Below are 12,200 nucleotides of genomic sequence, written 5' to 3'. Positions count from 1 at the left end.
GAACTTAGAATTATAACAGTAAAAAATGATCTTAAGTTGGAATCAGGTCACCAGCAGAGAACAACCATGTCATATAATATACATAATAGAATACCTTTCTTTTGAAAATGCGTTAACCTCAGTGTGCTTTTATATCCTTTCAATGAAAGTTGTTCGTTATAAACGGCAAGCTGATTTGGTGTTGCGCGCGCCACGCAAAAATCACTGAGATTTATGCCTGTGCTCGCCTCGCTCCATAATCCCGAGCTGTAAATGCACGTCAGGGTCCAGACACAGGAGCTAATTTCGCAGAATTGTACAGTACTATGAATTTTCAAACTCTAATTTACCCTGTACCTTAAAATATACATTGACGTATCCAATACCGCTCTAAATAACGTTCGAAGGATGAGTAAGTAAATAAAAAGTCGATGGCTGGGAATAGTATCGATTGAATGTCGTACTAATGTCGATTAAATACGAATACTGGAACGAACTGTCAAATTTAAAAAAAAAAACAATGTTTGTGGTTGACTTGTATATTTTTATTTTGGCATTGAGTGTGGTGATGTCAGATTGTTACCAAGAATCAGTGCGGTGTGTTGATGAAGAAAATAATGCAGTTGACTGGTGAGATTTGTGGGAAAATGTAACGGAACACTAGGAAAGTCACCCTTTTGCCAGTGGTGTCTGAGTCACAGGCGCGGTGAAACTCTACATTACATGTTTAAGTTTTGAATTTATTGATTTGAAAGTTTTGAAACTGATAAGAGTATGTAAGAGCTGAAAGTTAAATTAATTGGCACACTAAATTCTGATTGGAAGTTCATTTAAATTTTCCGCACCAAATAATTTTATTTGAAAAAACTAGACAGAACGAGATGCCGTGTCTATTTCACTAATGTTTTGTGTAAGAACGTGAAAGAAACTGAGTTTAACGACCAGGCTAACGGTGGCGCGATCATTATGTTCTTTTGTGAAGACATTGTCGCATGGCTTAGCTCGAAGACTACTGTAAAAGTGCCATACGACACTGATGGCTTTGGATTCACAGACATCGTCTGGGATTGGTACTTGCTGAATGAGGCAACACAGTGTTTCACACTAGACTAGCCATCAGCAGGAGTGGGATGAAAAAAAAAATCCCCATCCAGACATCCACATGTAGATTCTCTACGGTTTGCCTAAGGATTTAAGGTTAATGCCAGAATGGCTCCTTTGTAAAAACACAGTACATTTCCTTCATCAGGCTGAAGTTTTGCTCCATTTCTCGGGTCAACTGAACCTGCTGATACTGAATGTCGGCCTCATCCTGAAATATATGGATGGTGTGTTTCATACATGCACAGGCAAAATGAGAACAGAACACTGTCAATATTTTATTTGTGTCTGGGTTAGTTCTTGGAACATAAATTGTGATGACAGTCTGATCTGTAGTATAGCCTGAAGTACAGGCTAGGTCAGAGGTCGACAGTTTGGTGCTGAGTTGGCAAAGGAGTGTTGAATGCTTCGGTTAATCCACGTTATCTTCCTGTCTGCCCTTTTCCATCTGCCGGTGTTATCCAAAGACCCAGTGTAACATTGCCAGTGATCTCTTGCTGCTGCAACAGTTCAGTACTCTATAGAGTATACTGTCATGCCCCAATAATGGAATTAACCAGTATGCTGTGTTCAATATCTACTCGTTTTTGCACAGTACTCTTTACTGTCGATCATCTACTTTCTTACTATAGAACAGCCTCAGTTTTAGGTGGCATAGGAATGATTGTTACAAGCATTAAAACTGTAGATCGTATGTGCAGTCTGTCACACATTTACGGAGTTTACTGTTTAATGTAGTTATATCCATGTGCAGCGAATCTTATTTCTAGTAATTTGCTGTGATTATATCATGTTTCATTTTATTTACAAGATAATGTTTTTTGTATTGAAAATATGGTTACATGTTGACTGTTTATGTGTTAGCTTTTTACCTAAATCTTTATGTATGTTTAAATTTAGCATCTGAGTCTGTTAGGTCCACTACAGTTTCTCATAAATGTAAACAACCTTCTGTCTATTGTACATCCAGTAGAATTAGTTCTTTTTGCGGATGACATTAGTACTGTAATCAATCCAAACGTACATAAAGCAGCAGAAAAAATTGTTAATAATGCTCTTAAAAGTATTATCGAGTGATTTTCTGTGATTGGTGTCACTCTCAGTTTAAAAAAAAGACACAAATATTCCGTGCTGCACATGTAGGTGTACTACACCAATGATAAGTGTAACACTTGGTGAGAAAATAATAAGTAGGATAGAAACTTCCAAATTTTTATGTGCCTATATTGATAAGAACTTAAACTGGAAAAAGACACATTCTCGAACTCTTAATCATTGCAAATTTTGGGGAGACAAATTGTTAAGTTGGCGTATTTTGTGTACTTTTCATTCAGTAATGTTGTATGGAATAATGTTTTGGGTTAATTCGACTTTAAGAACAAGTTTTCGTTGCTCACAAATGTGCTGTAAGAATAATATTCCATGCTCATCCATGATCATCTTGTTGACATCTTGACTACTGCTTCACAGCATATTTATTCCCACATGAAGTTTGTTGTAAATGATCCACTGTAGTTCAAAAGGAACAATGATGTGCATAATTACAATACCAGAAGGAAAAATGATATTCATTTCTCCACTTTAAGGTTTTCTTTAGCACAAAATTATGTATTGCTACCCCCCACCCCCTCCCCCACTGCCCTTCCAGCTTGGTACACATTTAAACATTAGGCTTAACTATCAGCCAATTTGTTAGCACAACCAGATTTTCTACTTTCAGATCTGTTGGCTTTACCAACTCACAACCAGGTTGTTACCTTCCAACATAACGTACACCTAGGGCTGTGCTACAGACCACACTCATCTACAAGATAGGTAGTAGTAGTAGTGATCTAAAAAAATATTGTCTGATATCATTGTTATGTATCAACTGCAGAATCCTAAAACATGTTCTGAGCTCAAACTCACAGAGATATCTCAAACACAGTGATCACCTCTGCACTAACCTGTGCGGATTCTGAGAACATTGCTCACGTGAAACCCAACTTGCACTTTTCTCACGTGACATCCTGAAAGCCAGGGATCAATGTGGTCAGGCTGCTGCAGTATTTCTTGACTTCGAAAAGCATGTGACTTGATGCCAAACTGATGATTAGTAACAAAACTATGACTATATAGAGTAGGGTCTGTTGAACAGAATTTGTGACGAGATTGAAGATAGCTTGGTAGGGAGGGCGTGGCAATTTATTTTGGTCAGCGAATCGATGACAGGTGTAGTATTAACAGCAGTTGTGCCTCAGGGAAGTGTGTCGGGAGCCTTAGTGTTTGTGTTGTACTTTAATGAATATTAATAGTGGCCTCAGACTTTTTACAGATGAAGCAGTTAATTACAACGAAATGCTGCCAGAAAAAAACTACACAAATATTGGGTCAGATTTCGTAGCTGTACTTGATTTAACTATTCAGATATGTAAAGTTATGCTCTTCAAAAAATGTGAAAACATAATATGCTGTGACTGCTGTATCAGTAGGTCACCATTGGATTCAGTCAGCTCGTACAAATACCAGAGATTAACAATTTGTAGGGATATGAAATGTAATGATCTCATAGGTTCTGTTGTAGGTAAAGCAGGCAGAGACTTTGATTCACTGGTAGCAAAATGGGAAAACACACTCAGTCTACAAAGGAGACTGCTTTATTTACTTTTTTTTTTTTTTTTTTTTTTTTTTTTTTTTTTTTTTTTTTTTGTTAAGCATCCATTTCTCAAATCTTTGATATGTGATATAGCTTACTTTGTGCATAAGGACACAGTTTTTAATGGATGTTACATAACATAAATTATTTGAAGCACATGATATAGGACAACAAATAATTGAAAAGTAATACATTAAAGTAATAGTACAATCTAACATATAGTACAATAGACACAAAAGCAATTTTGGATACATAATACAAAAACGGAAATAATTCAAATTTATGTCAACAGATATTCATTTACAGTCTAATAGCGCCTGCCTTGCAAATATGTTTTTAAAGCCACTTTGAATTTTTGTATTTCTTTTATTTTCTTGATGTGATGGGGAAATTTATTGTTAAGCTTTTGTCTGAATTGTGGTTGCATACTCACTGTGAAGGTCTGATTTTTGCCTGATGTCATATGTGTGGATTGCTTGATTTGTACATACTAAGTTGTGTTTAGCTTCTGAAATTTTCTTGATGTAAGTAATTATCTCAAGAATGTACAGGCATGGCAGTGGTAGTATTGGGAGTGCTTTGAAAAGGGGTTTGCAAGAGTTTCTGTGCGTTGTATTTTCAATTGCTCTAATGGTTCTCTTCCATGTTATAAAACAGCTTTTGCTTGTGGGTGAATTGCCCCAAAAAAATATCCCATATAATATATACACAAAATATATTACGGGTGTTCTGTTATCTTCCTGTTTGCACACATACAGTGTCTCATGCCACAACATCATTAAATCACAGGACGAAGCTGACATCTGGAGTACATTGTGCAATACACTGGAAAGATTACCTGGGGATTGAAATCCGTGTATTAGATTCTTATCTGTGTCCTTTGTTTAATTATGTGACATAAACTGTCTTGTCTAAGTAGTGTGAGAGTTTTTAAAGGCAGTATACACAGGGAGAAATGCTTTTTCCATATAAAATTTTTCTGTATTGTGATTATGTACTTTTGTCAACAGGTACGTCATTTATAAGCTGCCAAAGATAAAAGCTTCAGACAATGTGTTAATTAGAAATGGCCTTGCATATCTATACATGACATCCAATGCAAGCAAAGGGTGGGTTTTATCCTCAAAATCAGTCAACAGCACTGATTCACTGCCTGGCAGGACAATGAGTCAGCTGTATGAGTCATGTTTAAATCAAGTAAGACCTGTTACTATAGCATTTTCTCTGTAAGTTAATTTCATACAGTCAAAATATCAGAACTTCAATTCATTGCAGTATGAAAATAATATTATTTGAAAGACTACCTTATGGAGTGCCACTCATTTTTGCAGAATCCAATTATGTTGTCATTACAGTTTTCTGTGTTAAATGTCGACAGTCATTAGTTCGTGTAATATGTCTCATGTTGTGAACTGACATAATGGACAATAGTCTGTGTAATTTCTGAAGATTACAGCAAAAATAATTTTCTTTTGTTTATGAACATATTTTTGTTTTCCAGACTAACTTTAAATTGTACGTTAATCCGACAGAATTTAATTATTATACAAAATAAATAAATCTTAAAACAAAATCATGGTGCGATAACATTGCCCATGTTAGTGGCCACCTATACACACTTCAGTTGATGCTTTCATGGAGAAAAAGGTTTAATATCATGGTGGTTGTTGTTGTTGAAACTTTTCACCAGCTTTGAATGAAATATAGCTGTGTTTATGGAACTGCAGGGTTTGTGAACTGCGCATATATAAATGTGGTGTCAGTGTATCACATCTGAGCAGATAGAACTGTTGAGAGTATACAATGTGCATCATTAATATTAAAGAGAAAAGTGACTTGTCAAAAATTTGCAGATGCTATAGATACACTGCATTAGAATAGCTTGTTATCAATGTGAACCATTGTTTACCACATGTATACTCAGTGAACATAATGCCAGCATACACTTGCAAATTAAAGTCCACCAGTGGAAAATAGCTTCTGTTTTGACAGCAGTTTCGAAAATGGACCTTACCTGTTGAAGAGTTTCTGGCTTGCATGAAAGTGATTTTCTGTTTGCTAAGAAACATTGAAAAACAAACATAGTCACTGTGGAGGGTGGCAACAATCAGGGAATTGCTGGAATGATTCTTTTTTTGGTCTTGTGTCATAGAATAAAATAAATTATGACCATTTTCAGGTCTCTGTGCTCATACATGCTACTGTAAATGTATGATAAAAAATGATGCTGAAATAACATTAACATTTGGTTCAATACTGTACTGACAATGATTCAGTGCCATAAAATCGTATTGACCTGTCTTGAAGAGAAGGTACAAGTGTACTTGTAAACATACATTTATACTGCCATTGGTCATCATTTATTGTGTTCTGTGATCCATATGCAGATCAAGAACCTTTTCAACAATTCTTTGACCACTTTAATCCTCCACAATGGCAATGTTACATTGTATCAAAATGATGCCACATCTGACAGAGAGGTATCAAAAGGCTATATTAGATTAGAAACAAAATTAATAGTGAAACAATGAAAATTAGGTGCAATAGATAATGATGAGCACATAGTATGCTAAAGTTCATATCAGTATATTTATATTTTTGCAATAAAATAATGCACTGTCACTTATGCTATTTTACTTTTAAGCCTTGCAAAAAATAAGTAACAGCATTGTGAAATATATCTAAAAGTATTCCAAACAGATAAATATGCTGAATACGAATGCCATGAATATGTGGGACTAGAAATATAAAAGTAATGAAATGTGACATTTCTTAGATGACAGCATACTCGATCTTTCCCTAATTAAAGCAATATAGTATTAAATGTTACTTTTGGACAGAGGTTTGCAATAGAGCATTGTTCAAAATTTATGCACAATTTATGTCAAGGAAATTACATTAGGAACAAAAATAGCTAGTGAATTCGCAAAAATGGAAGACTGGAGCTCCCTAATAGTTCTGTCAAAGTTAGTAATATATTAATCAACAGTGCAAAAAAGTACCTCCAAAGTTGAAACTCATGATATTTGTATTTTGAAAATTCTGAGGTCATGTGATGGTTGCATTTTGTTGTAGGAAAAGTTTATGTGGAATTCACAAGGATTACTCATTAATATGTAACTCACTCTCAATGTATATATATAAGGGACGTTAAAAAAGAAACGAGCCTGAGGCATAATTACAGAAACCAGTACCTGTACACCCCTGCGAGTCCGGGGTTAAGAATAGGCCCGAGGTATTCCTGTCTGTCGTAAGAGGTGATTAAAAGGAGTCTCTCACATTTGGGCCTTTATGTGATGGTCCCCTGTAGGGTTTGACCTCCATTTTTCAATATTTTCCCGAAGAGCAAGCCAATTGGGGAAGAGCACCTTTCATGGTGCATTGTGTCCATCGTGAATTGAGTTCTTTAGCCCATTTTCTGGTCATCGCATTGCAGTCCTGCAATTTTCCATCTCTTGGGCAAGGACACCTTTCTGGGTGCACTTTCCACCATGTACTATGCAGTGTCACTTTCTGTGCCTATGATGACCATGGACTTCTTTGTACCTCATACCCAGCACAGTAGCCAGTCTGTTGTGGTGGGCCTGCCATGTATCCTGTTGGTTGTAGCCCCCTGACAACACAGGGATCGCTCTGCTGATGCCTGTGCTGCTAACTCCCCATGTATGTCAACGAGTAGATGCCCGTCACACTGGGGCATCGGGACTCCCGGCAATGGCCATCCTGCCAGGTTATCTTTGCTGTGGCTGGGTAGCGCCCATGGGGAGGGCCCCTGGTCGGAGAGTCGGAGTGGGTGGCATTGGGGCGGATGACACGCCATGAAGCGTAGTACGTCATCTCTTGCTGGTGGTCTGCCACCAGCAGTCTCTAAGTGGGCGAAGTCTAACTTTAATGCTAAGAAATATGACCCCAAGTCATTCCCCTCTCTGGCCACACACCATGGGAGAAACGCCAGGTTAAGGATGGCAGTGAAGCCCCACCCTGGTACCTCATATGTACGAGAGTTGATGGGGAATCTTTAATGTCCGTGAAGTCTTAGTTTCTTGTGGAGCATTTGGAGGACAAGTTTGGGGAGGTGGAGGGCTTGTCCAAAATGCGCTCTGGGTCAGTTTTGATAAAAACGGCATCCTCTGCCCAGTCGTGGGCATTACTCGCTTGTGGCAAGTTGGGGTATGTTTCTGTTACCATCACGCATCATAAGAGTTTAGATATGGTCCATGGTATTATATTCCACGGGGACCTTCTTTTGCAGTCTGACGACGAGCTGCACACCAATTTAGAGCGGCAAGGTGCTCATTTCGTCCGGCTCGTCCATCGGGGTCCGAGGGATAACCAGGTTACCACCGATGCCTTCATCTTGGCCTTCAAGGGTGACACATTGTCTGAGAAGGTCCAGGTGATGGTCTACCCCAGTGATGTCAAGCCATATATATTCCTCCCCTGATGCGGTGCTTAAGTGCTGGAAGTTCGGCCATATGTCTTCCCGCTGCACTTCCAGATTGTGGATGTCCACCGCATCCAAATACTCCCATCTGTGTCAACTGTGGAGAGCATCATTCACCTTGCTTGCCAGGCTGCAGGGTTTTACATAAAGAGAGTAAAATCGTGGGATATGAGACCCTAGACTGACTGACCTACACTGGGGCTACGAGGAAATTTGTGCGCCTACATCCTGTGGCTATGACCACCTCATACGCTGCCGCTACGAGAACGGGTCTCGCCCCATCAGTTCCTCGAATTCCTGTCACCTCTCAGAACTGGGAGACTACACCTGCCCCCTTGATGGTGGGGGACACTTCCCTCCCTGTTGCTCCCGCACCACCTACTTTGGGAGCAATGCCCCCGAACCAATGGGGATTTCAGTCCGCACTTCTGAGCCAGAGAAGCATAAGACTTCTTCAGCTCCTCTTGCTAGGAAGGGATCCTTTGGGTCACTCCCTTCCCAGGTTTCTGCTAGTGGGAAAGATGACATCCACCAGCGGCTGAAGAGCCCAAAAGCAGCTGGTCATAGGGCTTCACGCTCATCCTCAGTCCCGGAGACTGATTCAGTGAAGTCCTACCAGCCAGGGAAGCCCAAGGAACAGCACAAGAAATCGAAAAAGAAGACCCCTAAGAACAAGGAACTTGTGGCACCCACACCACCGCTACCTACAAGTTTTGCGTCTGAGGATGGGGTGGAGATTCTCGCCAGACTCTCAGACACAATGGATTCTCAGGCAGAAAGTCGGTGGCAGCAGGTGATCCTGAGTTGTAAACTGTCTCATTGAATGTTCCATGCCTTCCCAGTCTCATGATGATGTCATCCGCCAGTGGAATTACGGTGGTTTTTTCCACCGCCTGTCTGAGCTACGGCAACTGTTAAGCTTTATACCTGCTGTCTGCATTGCCCATCAGGAAATCCGGTTCCCGGCAATGGGGACCTCTGCCCTCCTTGGCTATAAGGGATATTACAGGAACCGTAGCAACTATAATAGAGTGTCAGGTGGAGTTTGCGTTTATGTCCTAAACTCAGTCTGTAGTGAACATGTGCCCCTTCAAACCCCTCTTAAAGCTGTGGCTGTCAGAATACTGACAACACAGGAAATAACTGTCTGCTATGTATATCTTCCTCCGGATGGTGCAGTACCCCTGAATGTATTAGCTGCACTGATTGATCAACTCCATAAACCTATCCTACTTTTGGGAGATTTTAACGTCCATAACCCCTTGTGGGGTGACACCGTGCTTACTAGCCAAGGCAAAGATGTCAAAATTTTACTGCCTCAGTTCGACCTCTGCCTCTTAAATTCAGTGTGGCTCGAGGTAGTTACTCTGCATCAATTTGCAGCCCATGACTTCTCCCATCCATCTACTGGAGAGCACATGATGACCTGTGTGGTGGTGACCACTGCCCCATCTTCCTTTCACTGCCATGGACGCCTGCCCAGATTGGCTTTAAACAAATTGGACTGGGAAACTTTCACCTCTGCTGTCACCGGTGACTCTGCCCCACATGGTAATATCGATGTGATGGTTGAGCAGATGACTACCACAATCGTTTCTGTGGCAGAAAATGCTATCCTTCCCTCTTTAGGGTGCCCGCAGCGAAAGACAGTCGCTTGGTGGTCGCCAGAAGTCGTTGAGGCAATTACAGAGCATCGGAAAGCTCTACAGCAACACCCTTCCCTAGAGTATCTGATAGCCTTTAAGTGGCTCCATGCCCGTGTACACCAGCTTATAAAACGACAGAAACAGGAGTGATGGGAGAGGTACGTGTTGACCATTGGGTGCCATACGTCATCTTCCCAAGTGTGGACGAAGATCAGGCGTTTTTTGTTTTGGGTACCAGACCCCATCAGGTGTTCCTGGTGTTACCACAAATGGCATGTTATGTACTGATGCAAACGCGATTGCCGAGCACTATGTTCGAGCCTCTGCGTTACATAACTACCCTCCCAGCCTTTTGCACCCACAAACGGCAGATTGAAAGGAAAGTCCTCTCATTCACTACACACCACAGTGTATCCTATGACACTCCATTTACAGAGTGGGAGCTCCTCAGTGCCCTTGCACATTGCCCCAACACAGCTCCTGGGCCTGATTGGATCCACAGCCATATAATTAAACGTCTCTCATCTGGCTACAAGCGACATCTCCTTGCCATCTTCAACCGGATCTGGTGCTATGGCGTCTTTCCATCGCAATGACGGGAGAGCACCATCATTCCAGTGCTCAATCCTGCCATAAACCCACTTGATGTGGATAGCTATCATCCCATCAGCCTCATCAATGTTATTTGTAAGCTGCTGGAACATATGGTCGTAGGGCTTCACACTCATCCTCAGTCCCGGAGACTGATTCAGTGAAGTCCTACCAGCCAGGGAAGCCCAAGGAACAGCACAAGAAATCGAAAAAGAAGACCCCTAAGAACAAGGAACTTGTGGCACCCACACCACCGCTACCGCAGCCTTTTCCAGACACCAACACATTGTTGCCGTCTTTTTTGATCTAAGCAAAGCATATGACACCACTTTGTGACATCATATCCTTGCCACATTATATGGGTGGGGTCTCCGAGGCCCACTCCCGATTTTTATCCAGAATTTCCTGTCACACTCTACTTTCCGTGTCTGAGTTGGTGCCTCCCATATCTAGAAGAATGGGGTCCCACACGGCTCTGTATTGAGTGTATCACTATTTTTACTGGCCATTAATGGTCTAGCAGCAGCTGTAGGGCCGTCCATCTCACCCTCTCTGTTTGCAGACTACTTCTGCTTTTCTTACTGCTCCACCAGCACTGGTGTTGCTGAGCGGCACATACAGGGAGCCATCCACAAGGCGCAGTCATGGGCTCTTGCCCACGGCTTCCAGTTTTCGGCCGCTAAGTCGTGTGTCATGCACTTCTGTTGGCACCATACCGTTCATCCAGAACCAGAAATTTACCTTCGTGACAATCCACTCACTGTAGTGGAGACATATCGATTCTTAGGACTGGTTTCCGATGCCCGATTGACTTGGCTACCTCACCTTCATCAGCTTATGTGGAAGTGCTGACAGAACCTCAATGCCCTCCGCTGCCTGAGCGACACCAACTGGGGTGCAGATCACTCTACTCTGCTGCAGCTCTACAAAGCCCTTGTTCAATCCCGCCTTGACTATGGGAGTCTGATTTATGGTTTGGCAGCGCCCTTAGCGTTGTGTGTACGCGACCCAGTGCACCACTGTGGCATTTGCCTAGTGACAGGAGCTTTTGGGACAAGTCCGGTGGCCAGCGTCCTTGTGGAGGCCGGAGTCCCTCCATTGCAGAACCGACATGCACAACTGCTCACCAGTTTATGTTGCACACATTTGTAGTTCTTCTGAGCATCCGAATTATCGTCTCCTTTTTCCACACATGGCAGTTCATCTCCCGCATCGGTGGCCCAGGTCAGCATTGTCAATTGCGATGCGCATGTGATCCCTTCTGTCTGAACTGGAGTCCTTCCATTTACCACCTCCCATCCAGGTCCGTCTGCATACACCTCCATGGTGTACACGTAGGCCACAGATTCGTCTGGAGCTTTCACATGACCCTAAGGACTCAGTTACTCCTGCCACTCTCTGCTGTCACTTCCTCTCAATTCTCGACATGTTCCGGGGCTCTGAAGTGGTTTAACCAATGGTTCAGTGGCTGATGGTCATGTTGGCGTCGCCTACGCCCACAGATGCCATTTTGAACAACATTACTTGCTGGATGACTGCAGTGTATTCACTGCAGAGCTGGTGGCCATCTCTCGTGCACTTCAGTATATCTGTTTGTGTCCCAGGGAATCGTTTCTTTTGTGTACTGACTCCTTGAGCAGCCTACAAGCTATCAACCAGTGCTTCCCTCACCAGCCTTTGGTAGTGTCCATCGAGGAGTCCATGTATGCCCTGGACTGGTCCCATCATTCAGTGCTGTTTTTGTGGACCCCAGGACGTGTCAGCATCCCAGGCAACGAACTTGCCAACAGGCTGGCCAAACAGG

The 12,200-nt window shown here is 42.0% G+C and overlaps 1 protein-coding gene across 3 annotated transcripts in view; it reads left to right on the top strand.

Moving 5' to 3' along the window:
• Window positions 1-458: 458 nt before the first annotated feature.
• The window catches only part of LOC126248846 (plancitoxin-1), a 28,408-nt gene continuing 16,666 nt past the window's right edge, over window positions 459-12,200 (top strand). Inside the window, exons 1-2 of one of the 3 annotated variants that reach the window (XM_049950266.1) lie at window positions 459-609; window positions 4,726-4,912. In XM_049950266.1, the coding sequence (XP_049806223.1) occupies window positions 500-609; window positions 4,726-4,912 (297 nt within the window). In that variant the 5' untranslated portion in view covers window positions 459-499. Of the gene's footprint in view, window positions 752-4,725; window positions 4,913-12,200 lie in introns of all 3 variants that reach the window. The other 2 variants (XM_049950268.1, XM_049950267.1) reach the window with 2 other exon arrangements.

Source organism: Schistocerca nitens, chromosome 3 (assembly GCF_023898315.1).
Source record: "Schistocerca nitens isolate TAMUIC-IGC-003100 chromosome 3, iqSchNite1.1, whole genome shotgun sequence".
Lineage (NCBI taxonomy): Eukaryota > Metazoa > Arthropoda > Insecta > Orthoptera > Acrididae > Schistocerca > Schistocerca nitens.
This window is presented reverse-complemented; position numbering and strand designations above follow the sequence as displayed.